Raw genomic sequence first — 18,092 nt, forward strand, 5'->3', positions numbered from 1 at the left:
CTCCGGAAATTTCGAGCACCTGGGGTTCTTTAACGTGCACTGACATCGCACAGCACACGGGCGCCTTGCTTTTCGTCTCCATCAAAGAAAGGTCTTGTGCTAGTAGCAGACGAGAAAGAAGAGGTCCATCTTCCTTCTTCTTAAAGGGTCGGTGCACCTATTCCAGGGCTCCACTGAGCTTCGCTGCTCGCTGAGCGTGCTGGATCAGACCTTGTTGGCAACCCCGATCGCCGCTGGAGAGCCGGCTCCGCCACTCTTCCGCACTCGGGTCTTTACGAAAGCTATCGTTCTTACTGCATTCCCACGTGATGTTGTATAACGAAGGTTTGCTACCACACTACGGGACCTCTAAATTTTAATGCGAATGCAATATTTCCTGAGGCCTAACCGGATCTGTGTGCCTTGACCTTGAGTGTGACCTTGCCAAACCGAGCAGCAACAGCTCACCCGTGACCAATCACCAATTGAGGATGCTCCGCGGGCACAAAAAACAAAAGGTGCACAAAGGAAGGTGGGAGGGGCCGTGCACCAGGCGTCTTTAATAGGTGTGCTGAGGGATGCTGGCAGAAGTCTCCTCCATCACGCCTCGGCCGACAGAGGTCATTATCGAATTAGCCGGACAGCAGGATTGTCTCGCTCGTATGGCACCGACAGTGATTCAGCCCCGACGCGATTAGACTGGCATCTTGCTGCGCGCCATGGCTGCCTGCATGCATATGGGCACCGCGCAATTGCTACAGCACGTCAGACCACACCAGGAGGGGGAGTGAGCCGGGTCCTTCTACTGCTTCGATCGAAGAAATGCGCCGTACGTGTCCGGCGGGCTGAGTTGGAACGGGATAGAAGACGCCCCGCAAATTGCACGTACGCTTTAAAGCAGACATTACATAGCTGCACTGAAGCATCGGTTCTGGAGGCGTAATATCACACAGCAGCAAAAAACGTTTTCCTGTGATGTCTTCATTCAGATGAATTTCCGCTTACTGCACGTTCTAAGTGCAGCGAGCATGTACATACTTATCTTCCACTTTTGAAGAACTGTAATGAGTCAAATACTTACACTGAGAAAAAATAATGCACTGTTTGCGAAGGGAGAGCAATTGAACACATCTGTAGAGAAACAAAGGCCTGCCGCCCCTTTTTGTCAATTACCGGTTTACAACTGCGCACGACTATAACATTGCACGGGGGTTTAGTTGTCTTTTGTTTATTCTTCGAAGCGGATATAACGCCACGATCCGCTGCAAACCACGAATCTGAGATGATCGCTTTAATGTCACTGTAAGCAGTTAGGTATAGTCGCAATCGCCCTGTTAATAAATGACGAGCAGTATAGTTGTAGGTGGCCTTCGTGTGAGAGCGTGTCGGCGAGTTAATTAACATACCTTCATCTGAAGAGTCACGCATCTGAAGAGCACGATATTTACGATGACAGAATTTTTCTGTGTTGAACTGAAAAAAAATTGGCAGTGGCTTCGCTCTGGTTAAGCCTGGTAAATTGTGTTAGCAATGGCAGCACGGCTACGCTTCTGTGTTTGCTTGTGGCGTAGCTTGTGTGGTTCGATAGTTTGGTTATAGAGTAACACATGACACGCAACGGTTACGACTGTTCTTCCGGTGCTTCTTCAGCGCGCTGTCTTCGCTTGGTGGCATTGCGGCGTTCCTGAGCAGTCATGTGTTCATCAGTAGCCGACGAGGTGGAAGCACTCGGAGAGCTAGATCGCCGAGCTTCATCTTGTGCACGACGCTTAGCACGACGTTCTTCACGTTCTTCCATTGTCTCTTGTGCACGTTGTCAATTCCCTGCCGCAGCTTGTCGTCGACACCTCTCTTGCCTTGTCAGATGGAGAGGAGGGTGCACTGGGTGCAGCCTTCCTGTGAGGGTGCAGACCTCACCCAACAATCATCATCATCCTACGGCAACCCCGGGCAAGGCCCCCCACACCACAGGGGTGAGGAGGTTTTTGTTTCGGGGAGCGGGCGTTATCCCAGCCAAGGGGCTCATGCACAACCTGCATAGCAAAGCAGTCATGGCGAGGCCGAAGCAACGGCGAACCATCTGTTCGGCGCTGCAGCGGCGCTGCTGCAGTGCGCGGGGCTTTAGCGCGGTGCGCCGACGGTGCCGCCATCTGGCGGAGCTCGGCTGAAGCGGTTGCTCGGCTCGACTGTTCAAGGTCAAGCGTAGCGTCCGCCGGGGATGCGCGACGGCTCGAAACCTGCCGCAGTATTGCTATCGCAAAAAAAAATCGACCTAATAACCAGAGATTCATTCGTACGTACTATCATGAGCAATGTGAGCAAGAACGCACGAGTGCGAGGCAGATAGCCTCGAAACCCACTTGGGGCGATACGGTGCGGCCGCTGTGGGAAACAAAAGAGAAATGGCGCTGCGGTTCCGTTAACTGTTGTCACTCCCGCCTTACTAGCATTACTGCGAAACGGCAGCTGATTGCGAGGCACCGGCCGCTAGCGATGATAAGGCGGTTTTGAAGCGCAGATCGTGAACCGTGGTATCTGTAGTTCTGCGCCAGATACCGCTGTTAACCTTTTCTTTTCTTACTTTTTCTTTCTGGGTGTGTGTGCATGGCAAGCATGCCGCAACGAGCTTTTTCTGGTCGACGTTTTTTTAATGGCCTATGATATGGCCAGTCACACCTCTCACACAAACGTTCAAATCTGCGAAGAACAATACGTAAAAATGCCTCATCACTTCCGACAGGCGGCCGGTGTCTTGCAATCAGCTGCCGTTTCGCAGTAACGCTAGTAAGGCGGGAGTGACAACAGTTAACGGAACCACGGCTCCCTTTCCACTTTGTTTCCCACAGCGGCCGCACCGTATCGCCCCAAGTTTCGAGGCTATCTGCCACGCGCTCGTGTGTTCTTGCTCATATTGCTTATGGTAGTACAGGCTGAAGCATATACTGTACGAACGTTTTCATCGAGGCGTAAGCAGCCAACCTCAAACATATATGTAGTTTGAAAACGAAAAACGCTTTTAGTGCTCCTGAAATCGAAAATATATCTTATTCGAACCGAACAGCTAGCGAATCGTAAAGACGTGCTTGGTTTCAAGCACGGCGCACTTATTGTGCGCCTCCGAAAATATTTAAAGAATTGTGAACGCATGTCGGTTGGTGCATTACCATTTTTAGAACTTTCAACAAAATATATATTGGGGTAGGTCACTGACTGCCTCACTCTGCCATTTAGATGGCCGAAACGTTCATACCGGAATACCCCGTATGTAGTACATCAGCCTTCACTCTATGCTATTGTTGACTGCGACTTCGTCCATCTCGCGATGGCCCACCTTAGCGCACGAGCCACACTCAGCGCTCTGATGCTCGAGCTTGGAGCACCGGAGCTCGGAGGTTCTCACCTTAGATTAGGTAAACGATAAAAGCTAATAAACAAGACATTATCTATACGTACGGTATGAAGGGCGAAACCACATAACCAAATGTAATAAAGCAGAGCACAAACGAGAAGCAGAACTATATTTACCGTACTCTAGCCGCATGAATAGAGCTCTGCCGCCTCTTTCTTGTACCATTACGGCAAAATGGTAAACAGAGCAACCTGTTTATTGCAGCCGAGAGCTTGTAAACGCACAAGCGTGTCTTCGATTTCGTGATAATTAAGCCACCCTTCCGCGCCTCCAGTCACAGTAGCCGCAATTGTCCTACTAAGATGGTGGGACGCGAGCATTAGGCTGCACTAACGGTAGCGGAAAGATCCAGCGCAGGTTCCCTACATTTGAAATTCCGACGCCCAAATGCAGAAGTAATATGGCTCTAGCGGTTTAGAAAACAAGCGCCTTTTTTGCACAATTAACTCAATTAACTGCGAATTTTTACACAGCAATCTTGTTATTTTAGTGTTTGCTCTCATTTTTGCTAGAAAGAACGCTTGGCTATAAAAAAAGATATTTCAAAAAATTCTTTCTTCTTCTTGCGATCAATGCTGATTGCACCCACTCGAAAAAACTACAGAACTGTGTCAAAATACGACAAAATATTCTGTAGTTCTGTCGGAAACGTCAGAATTTTTTTGTAATTTTTGAGTACTTTCCTATTGGTCTGCAGTTACCTCTGTCGTACTTTTCTGTAGCCTGTAGTTCTGTACCACTTTTCTGTCATAACTACAGACATTTCTGACGTTACTATAGAAATTTCTGTTGCCACAACAGGTTCACTGTCAAAAATCGTACAAAAATTCTGTTGTGGCAGGTGAATGACACGTGTACGCAAAGTAAAAAAGAAAGAAAGAAAGAAAGAAAGAAAGAAAGAAAGAAAGAAAGAAAGAAAGAAAGAAAGAAAGAAAGAAAGAAAGAAAGAAAGAAAGAAAGAAAGAGAGAAAGAAAGAAAGAAAGAGAGAAAGAAAGAAAGAAAGAAAGAAAGAAAGAAAGAAAGAAAGAAAGAAAGAAAGAAAGAAAGAAAGAAAGAAAGAAAGAAAGAAAGAAAGAAAGAAAGAAAGAAAGGAGAGAGAGACTCTTCACTTAGTGTTGAACTTAGAGAGGACTTCACTTAGTGTTTGAACCACGCGGCATGTAAAATCCGAGTGGAAGCCTATTTTATGCAGTAGTGAAGTTCATGCAGCAGAGGTTTATATCAGGAATAAGCACACAGCACGCTATCCGCTCACGCTTCACTCGTACGTTAAGCTCTTCTCCAAGCAAGAACAGCTGTACCTTCGCGACCTTAAAATACACCCTTTCTTGCGTTATTGTTTGTCTTTCTCTTTATTCGGCTATATAATAGCTGTGCGATGTCAGTGCACGTTAAAGAACTCCAGGTGGACGAAATTTCCGGAGTCATCAATTATGTCGCCTCTCAGCCTGAGTCGCTTTGGGACGTTAAACCCTATAAAACAATCAAAACAATCAATCTAAAATACAGTTCTCCCTTTGATCTCGGTCGATGACCAAATCCTTTGAAGAGCCCGTGCCATAAAAAACGCTTTCCGGTCGGGTGGGATCTTGACAATCTGCACGACGGGCCAAAAGGCTTCAAAATTATCCAGTGAAATTTCAGGCATCTGTAAGAGCTTTAAGACTTCAGAAGATTTTATTATATAAATTTTGTCACCATGGGTAAGTAGAGTATGGAAGTAGTCTGGCTGCTTAGGGAACTTAGTGCTCCGCACATACGCCAAATGAGCCTAGCGTCGCGAAGACACAAATAGTTTCCTTGCATACGTGTATCAGAAAGCATCGATGAGATAGAGTGCACACTTCAGGTTTTGTTGTTGCGCGGCTCCTCGATAGAGCAACAGGCAACATCAGCAATTCGTATAATCGGGCAGTGTGATTCAGACATTGCGGCACCGTCAGACATTTATACGCTCACGACATTCAGAATCATGCAATCTGCACTTAGGGCTTGCAGATAGTTCTGTCCAGATTAGGTCATGCAAATCTTCTTAATGTCGTTCTTGTAAGTAAACTGGAAACAGTAGCTTTGGCGGCGATAACGGCATCAAAAAGATCGATTGTTAAAATGGAACTACAAGACTAAGAACATTGCAGTAAAATTTCACGCCTCGAAACAGGATATAAAGAGCGAACAGATATAACGAAACGGCTGCTATCCCTTCGAGAGCGTAATGCTCTATAGTCTAAATAGGAAAAGGCGCGGCAAAACAATGATATTACAAGTGTATGACGAGATAATCAGTGCGTCTATTAAATTTCCTTCCTACGTGAACTAGCTGGCCTTAGAATGGACAAAAGTTGACATGTCAGGAGGTTGCCCATTATTAGAGGCCTGAAAGACGTTACAGTGGCAACTTCTCCAAATGTGCGAAGACATTTAACCACTGTTTAAAAGCGCACCGCACAATTAAGGTACGTGTTCTCTATAATAAACATCATATGAGCACGTAAGACACAGGGACACCTGGTTATCACAAACCAGACTGAAACATGGTACTGCAAAAACTCCGGGCCAATTAAATCACGAGCCGTAAGTAGGCGAACGAGATATACAACTTGGAGTCACGTATCGCAGGCAGATATTTCAACATACTGCCAACCTTCCCTTTTACGCATCTCGTTACACGCTCCAACTTTAGAGACAAATATTTTCACATTAAAACAACTTGATCCTTGCTCAGGTTTCGTTATAGGCAGGATTCGCTCAATTCTTTATGGATAAGGCCACTGTTCTGGCGGATGCAGTGCTATGCCACACAGCATAGTGGACGCTGAACGGTGCAGCGTAAGGCAGCGGTGTTCGCCTTCCTCTGGCGGCAGCAGACCTCTGTTCAGCCAGCAGCTGCTCCTATGCAGGTCCCGTGAGAACTCAGCCGAGAAGGCCGGCCTAAGACGTTGGCCACAGCGCCTGTGGGATCTCTGTGCGCAGGCGGATGGCGTCGTATTGGTTCAGCCGAGAGTAGAAGCGTAGACCCGTGAGAAGCTCAACGTCGCCCACGGTGGCTGAGTGCTGGAGGAGGTACTGCGCCCACGGCTGGCAGTTTTCGGGCCGCGGCAGATGCGGGAGTAGGAAGGCGGCAGAGTCCAGCTGATTCACAGAGCATCGATCCACGGGCTGGTCTTCCGTCAGACAGCGCGTCAGCACGCAGAACACATGCGTCGGAACGAGCGGAAAGCCCTGGCCGGAGTCCTGCTCGGCCATCACCGCCCTGCGCGAAGGACATTTCTGGTGTCAACAGTGCGAGTTTATCATAATGTCAGTTGTACGTGGCACTCTCTGCGGGATAAAGGCCGTCCACGCGCACTTTGTACTTTGCGGTTGAACATATTCCAGTTGACCTGCTGACGAATAACAGATTGGTGGGCTTGAACCATCTGGTCCTCTCCACGAATGACAGTACCAGGGTTTCATAGTAGTTTAGATCTGCGTTACCTGGTGCTATCGTCATTATGACAACTGCTACAAAAGGAAGTAACGTGCCTGCGAGTCTCCTATTTATTTGCCCTTTACTCACAGAAACGGTATGTGGTAGACATAGTCAATGGTTTAACGGCATTAATCTCGACAAGAGAACATGGATGAAGAAATTCGCTGTTCACTGACCACTATCAAACTACCCCAACATTCAACATCTGGTAGTTGTTAGGTAGGCCCACCCATTCTCCTAACATCACCAATGTAACACAGTAAAGCCACCTTTACAAGCAACTTTTGTGATATAGCGAAGCTACGCCTAATATGTGGCAAAGCCCGTTTTAGAGGCATTTCATGCTCAAAGACATCCTACCCCGAGACCAAGAAATGATATGCATCTATACGAAATCACCCCACCTCCACTTCTCCGGCCCCTCCTCACCGACGTTTCTCCACCCCAGCAGCTTTCTACACATCCACCATGTAATAGAGGATACTGCGTGGGATGTATACGAGCGGCACTTCCCCGCATGCAGGGCACAAAACCGCACTCTGTTATCCACCTGAGTCTGTGTAGTGATGGCCCTCGGCCGTTTCCGTCCAGGTCGAAGGCCGGCCCGGTGACCACGTGCAGCGAGCCGTAGCGCTCCTCCCACTTCAGCAACAGCCACACCAGCTCCCTTCGCACACCGGCCGAGTGATTGCGGTAGAAGGGCAACGCGTTCGAGTGGAGCCACACCGCCGATTGCTCGGCGCGCGACGACGCCAGCTCTGTGAGACACCCGCCAAGTGTGCAAGTGAGAACGAACGGATTCCAAGACACAGCGAGGATACAGCAACAGCGGAAGCTTGCTCTAGGACGGGCAGAATGGAACAAGCATAGCGCAAGCTTCGGCACGTCACTGGTACGAAGATCTTGCATTCGTACGAGATATTCATGCATGAGCAGTGCCCAACTGAGAGCTTCATACACAACTGTGGTCTCTGCGGTATTGGGCACTTGGCCAGGGCCATTCGGTCCCACCATGAATTTCAGCCATGTCAGACGGTACAGTTGTTTTTTTTTTCTCGGCACGGCGAAGTGAGGCGGACTATTTAGAATTATAGATAGTTGGTCCTAATGCCAAGCTATCTCTTAATCCTCGCGCTTTTTTCATAAACGATTGACTGATATTTCGGTACGATTACGTGTTTCATGTGTATGCGGTCATCTCCAGGATGGCCCATGCGATCTCCAGCATACATGAAGATTCAAGGCTCTTAAAAACGCACCTCCAGTTCAAAAAGGAAAACAAAAACAAAAAGGTTGGAATAAAATCTACACCTCAAGATTAGTGGTGAATGAAAAGAGAGCAAAAGAGACCAAAACAATTCGATTTTGTAGGAAGTGACAATTAAAAAGAAAAATCGGGCACGAAGAGTGCAGGTGTCCACGTCGAGAACAAAGAGAAATGAGGGCCGCCATTGGAAACATTTACTGCAAGAGCACGAGAGCAAATAAAGAGGATAGTTACCGTTTCCAGCAGGTAGCGGCAGTAACACACTTTAAAGACCCTTTTCAGCGCCCATTAGGCAGGTCTCATGCGCACCGCACAGCCACTTCGTGGTCTACCATGTGTGATCTGATACAGTGCTAAGTCAGGGCTCGATCTATAGATCTGCTCGATGCCCGTCGTTATAGACATAAATCAGTACATTTGGCAGATACGCGGTCAGTGCATCCCACGATAAAAACTGAAATTTCACAAATGGGCCTGCCTCACATACCTGGCGGAAAGAGCGGCCCTTTCTCCAGAGACATGCCGGCCAGCTGGTCGTACTCGTTGCAGCTCAGGTCGGCACCGCCCAGTCGGCCGTCGCGCCCCCAGCAGGCATTAGCCGCTGCCCGCCGGTGCTGGAAAGGTAGTTAGTTGCGTGCCCGATACGTCCTCATGGTCTCAAGGCGTGAGACGCGAAGCGTTGCCACTGCTCTTGCTTCTGGAAACTATAGCGACCAGCAATTCCCTCCCTCATCTTCTCCCTCTTCCGACCCACCATTTTCCCGCCCAATACTCTACCATATGTTGAGCGACTCCCACCGTTTACCACTGCATATGGGCTGACCTATCTCCCATGTTCGTCCCCGTAACACTTACCACCACAACCTCCCCTGGGAGACAGCTCTTTCGGCTGTCAGTTCTTTTTTCAAATGCTTGAATGTTTACTTTTCCGTCTGGTAGATTGTCCCATGGTCCCACACCGATCGGACGCGAAATATGTTCAATGGGAAGCTTGAGTTGTCTATCGATGCGTATAGTACATATTCATATCAACTAACATTAGGGAAAGAGCCGCTATTATACAGCGCAAGAGCATATTTTTTTTTTTCATGCTTACATATTCCTCCAAGGCATGAACACTGTGCAGGTTGGGGGCTTACTTTTACCACTGGAACTTAAATCAAACATATTATGAACGGCCTGTACAATTTCATCTACTCTAAGCGAGACATCATATTTCAGTCGTTCATGCTGTATTTTGTAATGCTAACTCACTGATCAAAGGAAAAGAAAAAGTAGTCTAAAAACCCCGATGGTGTAGCATCGTAGATTACAAAACGCTCAGAGTGTTATGTGCTGATCCCGCAGCCAGGATCAGATCTCGGCTACAGACCGCTGGTCACTTTTCGGTGCAGGCGGAAACCAAGGGGCACCCATATTTCAGGAATATACTTTCATCAACGCCAAGAATCCATACTTTCTCCTATTGTGTCAAGGATGCGCAGCTGTGACAGCTAAATGCTGACTGGCTTATCTCTATCAACGCCAGCAAAACCATCTGATCAATCTCACAATGGCAGATCACCCCATTCTTCCCGTATCGTCCTGCCGGATCGTTCGACTTCATTATCATGAGTCAACTAATCAGGTTAATCTTTCTACAACCGTTAAAGTTTGCAATCAGCTTACGCATCTAGTTCACCGCATTGTCAATAAGCACGCCGGACTACGCGACGGTCAAGTAAGGCAGCTGGTCCACGCATTAGCACTCAGCAAATTTTTTATATACAATTCTATACCTTACACTAACCTGTCGCCAAAGACATCAAATTGAGGTTGCGCTTCGTATATTGTACAAGGCTGCCCTTAACGTCCCTGTACATACGAGTACGTCCCCAGAGCGCCTATACTCTCCCTCTACCCCAACATGGCGAGCTTGGTTAGCTTCTGACCAACTGAAAGACCAGTTGGCGTTAGTCACCCTGGCCCAGGACATTCTTGACACTTAGTAGTGCGTTAAGTAAAGTTGTTTCCTCCTCCTCCTCCGTGAATGTTTTGTCCTGAAATAAGTTTGCCCAGCTTGTCTGTCAGTTTGCTCCGGTAGCTTTTATAAGATCCGCTGAAACTAACCTACTATTGCTGCATACTGCACTTTTAGCAGAAATGCTCGTGGCATTTGAATAAGTGGCCACAAACGCTTCGCGCAAGAGACGTCCGTACAGCGCGGTCTAGAAAAGCGCCGAAGTGAGCGTTTACCCTTCCGTCCACCGTGAAGGCGGTCCAGAGGGGAAGTCTGAGCGCCCGGTCGAAGGCCGTCACGTAGTCCTTGTTGGCCAGCACACAGGGTTCAGTGTTATCCACTGCTTCTGTGCCTGCCTCGCTGCCACTCGCGGAGGCAATTAGCGCCGGTACTCCCCAAGGTGCGTGCTTGTGCAGGGCGTCCGGGTCGTTCGACAAAGGCTCTTCCTGCAAGAGGAGTAGAAGCATCTTGGTCTTCCAGTCATGTGACGCCACGAGACCACGTGACATGGTCGCATTGGCAGGCGCCATTTATTTATTAATGCGAAAGCATTACTTAGCTATGTTCACAGATTTCTGTCCGCACACCGCGTCCGCAGGCCGCTTCCGCAGACCGCGCCAGCAAAATCGTGTCCGCAGCAGTTGTGAGTAATTGAGAAGTGGTAGAGGTTAATGAGTGGTGTCAATCGATAGAGGGTGACATAATGTTGTGTCCAAAAATTAATTAGGTCTATAAGTTATTAGGTAATTGATTAGAGGCAAAATATAAAAATAAAGGCGAAAATGGTCTCATTAGCAAATGGCTTGGCGCCACATTTCAATGTATCAACTACTAAAATAATTAAATCAGTCAATTAGGGGACGTCAAGGATGTGACGTCACGCAACCTGAAGTCGAGCCGGAAAAGGGCATAGAAATGGATTGGGGCGCAATTTGAAAGTACCAAAGACTAAAATGAGTAAACAAGACGTGAATTCAGCAACCAGAAGCAACCAACAGCAGCATCCGTGCTTTCGCATTTCTTCAATGCCGATTCTGCACTGCTCTTTCATTTTTCTGACTTCTCTCGCTCCTTGCTGTATCGCAAGCACAAAAGCCGAACCTTAATAGGTTATAGCCGACGACTGATAACCAGCCTCGCTGGCCACTGAGCAAATTTAATGCAATTTACTTAATCATAAGAATAGCCTCATCTTTTCCCACCAAGCACTTCTTAGCAGCGAAACGGGTGAAACAGAAAAATGGTCGCATGCCTAAGAACTGCATACATTTGCAGACATTAGGGCACGTATTCCGAGTTTGTGTCGTTATCGAAAGTGTCGCTATTTCCCCGACCTCAAGTCATCTGATTGGTCGAAACGCCGGAACATGATGTCACTTTTTCTGGTTTCGCAGTGGCATCACCCGGTTCCGGTGTTTCGACCAATGAGATGACCCGCGATCACGTGAGATAGCGACACTTCTATAACGAAGCAAACTCGGAATACGGGATCAGGGCCCGTATTTTGAGATTGCGTCGTTATCGAAAATGTCGCTATCTCCCCGACCTCGAGTCATCTGATTGGTGGAAACGCTGGAACATGATGTTGCCCCTTTTTCCAGTTCCGTAGTGGCAACACACAGTTCCGGCGTTTCGACCAATCAGATGACTCGGGGTCACGTGAGATAGCGACACTTCGATAACGACGCAAACTCGGAATACGGGCCCAGAAGGTATCGGTAGAAAACACGTAGTCAGAGAATATGCGCTTCTTTATACAAGCGGCGGCTAATGTACAGCACTCCAATGCTAATATGTTACTTCAATGTAGACGATTTGTAATATACTACAAAGACTTACCTGTCGCATCCTGAGTTGAGCCGCTTAAGCTATATAAATTACGTCACGTTAGAGTGCCGTTAACATTATGACTTAGTTATTAGCTATTCTGGAATATGTTGGAATATTGTGGCAGCGGCCGGCGAATGTAAGGAACAAGCGGCGGACTTCGGGAGAGGCCATATAGCTGGCGTGCAGTGCAATCAGCTCCGTCGTTGGCTGTTCCTAATCGAAAAAAGAAAAAAGCTACAGAACCATGTCAAAATTACGATAAAATATTCTGTAGTTCTGTCGTTAACTTCAGATTTTTCTGTAGTTCTGTTGTTCTTTCTGTAACAGGTTTCTGTCGTCGGTAGTCCGTAATACTTTTCTGTTGTAACTACAGAAAAGTCTGATGTGACAACAGAAATTTCAATTGTCACAACCGGTTTCCTATCAAAAAACCGCACAGAAATTCTGTCATAACAACAGAAATTGTTCTGTTGTTTTTTCTGTCTTGAAATTCCACATTCATAGCTTCTCTTTTACATAACTGTAGATTCCGTCTCACAAGTTGTCTACAGCAGGCCTGTGGAAACTATAACTCTCTCCCAAACAAGGGGGACGGGACACGGAAATTGTCCCCCTAATATTCAAACTATGCTGGACAACGTTTTCAAACAATTACAGAAGAAAAGTTGGTGGACACTTTAGCTCGGCCTTTGAGGCTACTCGCTTAATTAATCTTTTAATTTATGTTTTGGTTATCTCACGCATACTCATTACTATACTGTCGGAAGATACTCCGTTACGTGAAAGGTCATCCGACATATATATAAAGCCCCGCTTTAATCAGGATGTATATGAACCCGGCTGCATGGCTTAAGGGTAGTGCGTCTGACTCGGCATCCAAGAGTCCCGGTATGATTCACATCTCACATTACCATTTCATAGGCGCTGTTCCAGCACACAGCTCATGTGTGTACGGCTTGGTTAAAGCAATGCTTTATGTCTAGTGTAGTCCCGAACATGACGTGGCAGCTTGCGTTTGTATCATGTGTGTGTGCGCGTGTGTGTGGCACTACAGATGTACGAATGAAGGAATCTTAAGCGAGCAACGGCGGTCATGCAAGCGAACCAGGATACTCAAGGGAAGCCGCAAGCGAGCGACATTAATCCTGTTGCGTCATACCCTTAAAGGTGCAACCCACAGACTTTCTCCACTTTGTCTTCATAAAAGTACGTCCACCGCGGTCCGGCGAACCGGCCACCTTAGGGATATCAGCCGAATGCTATAAGGCCTATTGGGCCTCTGCGACGCGGGTTTTGAATTTATGACAGTGTACGATGAGGAGATATATTTCAGCACCTAAGCGTCCCTTCCGACTTGTTAACGACATCGCTAAAGTAAAGGCTCAGCTTAGCAGATCCGGCATCGGCGATGCCGGCGTCACCGTTGTGAGCGAAAGATCACGACCATGATTCTGGCAGGTGGTAGCTGGCAGGTGGTAGCTGGCAGGTGGTAGCTGGCAGGTTACACGGCGGTGACTGGTTTAGAGTTGTATGATGTCAAGATCACGTGATACGATCGCATGAGCATGCGCTATTCATTTCATTTTAGACAGCTGGGTGAGACGGAAATCAAACTTGCCAAGAACATTGAGTCATGAGTAAGACATATGCCTTTAGGCAACACAGGCTGGTCTGCACTGATTGTTCAAAGTGGGGCTTAAAAATGTCGTTAGGTGACGTGTCACACGATTAGGCATACCTTGTGAATGTGCTCTAACCAGCATGTATGAGATAACAGATGCACATATTAAGCGATCAGAGATAAGTATCTTGAAGGGGAGCCGCAGGCGAGAGCATTTAACAATATCGCGCCTTATCCTTAAATGCGTGGCACAATTGTGTTCGCAATTTTTAGCGTGTTATGGCTATCCACTCAATGGCACTCACGTTCTTGCACATGCAACCATCGTCTGTCTCGTTGTTCACGACTTGCCAGGCATCATCCGGGCTGCACATTTGGGGCATCCTAAGCGGCAGCTCATCGGCCAGCCGCTTGGGCTTCTGCAGCAGGTAGTGCAGAGACCCGCGGGTTCCGTTGTTGGGCTCGGGTTGAATGTCCAGCAACTCTGCGGCCGAGCAGCAATAGATGGCGCAGAAGGCGCCGTGAAAAAATGAACGCTTTCTCAACCTAACAGAAGTTGGCGCACGGAAACTGCCAACAGTGACGAGAGCATATGTATATACTACCACCTGTAGATTGATTCGGTTACTGAGTTAACGCAGCGCACGGGAAGCGTATAGGGACGCGAAAGGTAAGTAACCAAAGCAAAAACAGCCTTGTCTTTGTCTGCCTGTTTTTCATGATCCTTTATTTCCACTCTTTAGTTTTTCGTTAAGATAACAGAAATTTCTGCGACTGTTCGGGCACGTGGCTTTAGGACTATGACAAATGTGTGCGGCGACCTCATCCCTTAACTCTCATAAACGTCACCTGTGCAAACGTGCATGTTGAGTTCTTTTAATGCAGAATTAACTTAAGGTAATATTTGGTATCAGGCATGCGTGGACATTAGCGAAGCATTTTTCAAGCTTGCCTTGAGACCGCAATGTCGCGGTTGAATCGATCTGCCCACCTCTACAAGCAGGAGCCTGAAGTGACAGCGAATAAGTAAAGAACTATAGTAGAGCGAGATAGCTGACCAGTCATGAGTTCGTAGAGCTCGATGTTCCTGAACGGCCTGGCGGTCACATTCCGCTTGAAGGCTGGCCCGTGCGCCACGAACAATGCCTGCATTCCGGGTGCCATATTGTCGTAGCCGTGGGAGCCTCCATTGCACAGCGCCGGGGCCTTATCCGCCGCACGGCTGCACGATCAAGATAAGCACCATCTGTCTTCGCGCTCAGTAAATAATAAACAGAAGAGCTGTACACAGCCGCTAATCCATGAACAACGAAACTTTTGGGGGCCGCCGATATGCAGCAGTTTTTTTTATTTTTGGAACACTCCGTTTGTGACTGGCCCCGTAGAGGTGCTGTCCTCAGAGTTTCTATTTTTCTTTCACCCTCGATAAGATGTATGTCAGGCCCTCTAGAAAGAGTGCATTGAACTACTTATTCTCCCTTTCAATAGGTGCAAACAAGCTGCCCTGCACCCATTGAAAGGGTGCATCTGTACCGCAATGTACCTATATAGACGGGTGTGATTTATAGACACAGACATGCACCTCTAAGCAAGGGCTCTAGTAACATTGCCTTAAAGCTTCGATTTTGTTGATAAGCAGTGTACAATAGACCAGTCTGTTGTAGTACAACAGGGCTGTGTTCTGTAGTACAACAGAGCAGTCTTGTGTTGTAGAACAAACCAGCCTGTAGTTTAACACAACTTTCTGTAGTAAAACAGAGCAGTGTTCTGTTGTACAACACAAATTTGCGATACAATTTTGTGTTGTGCAACACAAAATTGTGTCGTGCGACATAAATTTGTGTCTGGGATCGAAATGAATCGATGCAGAATTACGCCGGTACATTATCAAGAATATTTCCTTTTTGGATTTATTACGTTCTCTCCACCTTCTGCGCCCGATTTGGGGGTGACCTCACTCTAAGCCCGAACGCACTAAGAATGGAATAGGAACATGGGATTACACAGGTGGCATCCTCACTTGAGCACGAGGTATCCGGAGTCCATGTCGAGCACGACAGGGTCGATGCGCCTGTGGTCCGAGTAGTGGTACCGCTTGGGGAGCCTCTCCTTGGCGTAGGCCAGCAGGTGGCTGTGGCGGCAGCGCAGGGCGTCCACCAGATGGGGCACGTCCTCGGGCTCCTTGGGACGCAGCCGTGCCGTGGGCCCCACTAGCGTTTGCAAGGTAGAGTTCAGGATGCCGAAGTGGTCCAGCACGATCACCTGATCGCAGCTGGTGCTCGCCATGCCTGCGAGACAAACCTGCATCAATTGCCAATATCTATGCGCTTCATCTGGCCAGGTTGTTTGTTGCCATGTGATCTTTTTTTTTTATTTTTGGCAAGAAAAGGGGACCTGTACACCGAAACTGAAGGTATACTGTCGAAATATTGTGATAAAGGGGGTACGAGAACGCACAACCAAAAAAAAATTAGATAACGATACGTGGGATGCGAAATTTGAACGCAGTTTTTCGCGTTGCGGAAAGCCTGGCCTCTTCGACATCAGCGACGTGAGCGAGAAGCATCCACCTTTTTGTGAACGGTTTAGTGCCACAGTCTTAAAGTCCACAAGGATGGATCGATGAAATGTCAGAGCTTACCCTTTTTCGAACGGAATGGTGGCAGTTGCCACCATTTTCAGACTGTTTATTCTTATATTTATTAAACGTTTTTCTAGATTGGTGCATAACTTGTCATTTTCTTTCTTAGATTTGTATTCTACAATATAACTGTATGTCCCTTCCAAATGATTTTGCTAATGCTTGCGGTAAAGCAGCGTCACCTAGTGGCCAACCGGAGAAATCTTATTAGGATGAGTTATAGCGCAATTCATACCGACAGTTAGCGGAAAATTGGAGACATTTTATGAAAAAAGAGTGAGCGAAATTAAACGAGCTACTTATCTACACGGGGGAAGAAACTTCAATATAACCCTGCATTCTTGTGTGGCGCTGGTTCACTGTACATATTGGTCTATACCTGTATGGTGTTTTCTAAGCAGACAATAAAGAAAAAATCCAATTGTGGCGCACTGTATAGCGCTGCGTTTATGAACACAAAAGTGGTAGTTCGAATCCATTTGCTGTTGTTTTTTCTTTGTGTTTCTGTTACTCTACCGGATATTTTTCTGAATGTGCAACAAAACACTTAAGGGAGGGGAGCACTTAGGCTTCGCTTTTAAGTGCAGGACGCAATAGGGCTAATGCACGCCCCTCCCTATAGGATCTCTACACTGCCATTGACCAGACTGTCCGAGACGCCTGTGTTCCGGATGACGATGACGGGTTGCGGGAGGCCGAGCAAAATCTTGCGCGAAGGATTGGCCAGTACCAGCTCTAAAAGAGTGGTCTCCTGGACTATCCTGTTGGACGCCCAGCGGTTGCGCCAACGTTGACGAAGACGCTCAAGCCAAGACGGTGGGCCTAAAAGCTGCGCTTTAAAATGGTCATGGGTTTTCCATCACTACTCAAGTTCGCAGTGCGCACTTTTTGTGAATGAAATTTCATTGCGCGCAGTTTTACCAGGAGAGTACGCGATCGTACTTTTCTCTAAATGAGGAAAAGGGATGAAGTTTCGAGATACTGACACTTGGGGGCAAGGTATGAAAACTGGGTAACCTCCAACAAAACACAAGCACTGACGACGAGGACCTGAACGGCTACCCTATTTTACTTCGGAGAGGACGGACGCAGTCACACCGTAAATTTCCTCTATCAGGTAACGGTACCACGCACGTTGATGTACTTACCACGCAAAGGCCGAGACTTACCGTGATCGGAGACAACGAGCAGGTTGACGCATCCCAACAAACGTCTCTCCTGAAGGCCAGCCACTAGCCTGTCCAGCATGATCTCTACCAGCTCCAGGGCCTCGTTCACGGCGGCCGAGTGGGGTCCGTGATCGTGACCCGCGCTGTCCGGCTCGTTCACGTACAGCGTAAGCATGGACGGACGCTCCTCGGCCGGAAGGTCGAGCCAGGCTAGAAGAATCTCCACCCGAGTCTGCCACGGGATCATCCTGAGCGGCAGGTCCAGTTAGGATATATCGTAGCCATCCTGACAAGCTAATCATCATAGCACGACGAATCAGGGAACGAAGTCCCGAGGGATCTATCAAGTATCCATGGTTGGGAACTGACTAGGACCTATGATATGTCATGGTCATTTGGCCGGGTCGAGCCTAAAACGACGACACGCCCTGCTTGCCGGAAAGTGTGAGCAGATCAGGTTCCGATACTACGCAACTGAACTGTGGGCACGCTGGTCGGCTTCCTCCTGGCTGCGCGGGTCCTTTTGATATGTATCTCTTGCACTCGACCCGGACTCTCTCTGTGAGTATTTACTACGAGTGATGCCCCGGCGAACGGCCGCTACAGGGCCACCCGTATACAGTTAAAGAGCGACCGCGCCAGTGGCTTTCGTTATTCTGCTCTTCATGTTCCGACACCATCACCAACTTCTGCATTACCTCCAG

General features: G+C 47.8%; 1 protein-coding gene across 1 annotated transcript in view; it reads right to left on the bottom strand.

Annotated features, from left to right (window-relative positions):
* Positions 1-4,920: 4,920 nt before the first annotated feature.
* The window catches only part of LOC146179473 (ectonucleotide pyrophosphatase/phosphodiesterase family member 3-like), a 44,753-nt gene continuing 31,581 nt past the window's right edge, over positions 4,921-18,092 (bottom strand). Inside the window, exons 9-16 of the mRNA XM_084579089.1 lie at positions 17,389-17,636; positions 15,599-15,866; positions 14,637-14,800; positions 13,884-14,062; positions 10,364-10,573; positions 8,616-8,742; positions 7,412-7,619; positions 4,921-6,642 (exon numbers count right to left, since the gene is read on the bottom strand). Of these exons, the coding sequence (XP_084435215.1) occupies positions 6,321-6,642; positions 7,412-7,619; positions 8,616-8,742; positions 10,364-10,573; positions 13,884-14,062; positions 14,637-14,800; positions 15,599-15,866; positions 17,389-17,636 (1,726 nt within the window). The 3' untranslated portion in view covers positions 4,921-6,320. The remainder of the gene's footprint in view (positions 6,643-7,411; positions 7,620-8,615; positions 8,743-10,363; positions 10,574-13,883; positions 14,063-14,636; positions 14,801-15,598; positions 15,867-17,388; positions 17,637-18,092) is intronic.

The sequence above is a fragment of the Amblyomma maculatum genome, chromosome 9, assembly GCF_055883805.1.
Source record: "Amblyomma maculatum isolate TAMU_Amacu chromosome 9, ASM5588380v1, whole genome shotgun sequence".
In the NCBI taxonomy this organism is placed as follows: domain Eukaryota; kingdom Metazoa; phylum Arthropoda; class Arachnida; order Ixodida; family Ixodidae; genus Amblyomma; species Amblyomma maculatum.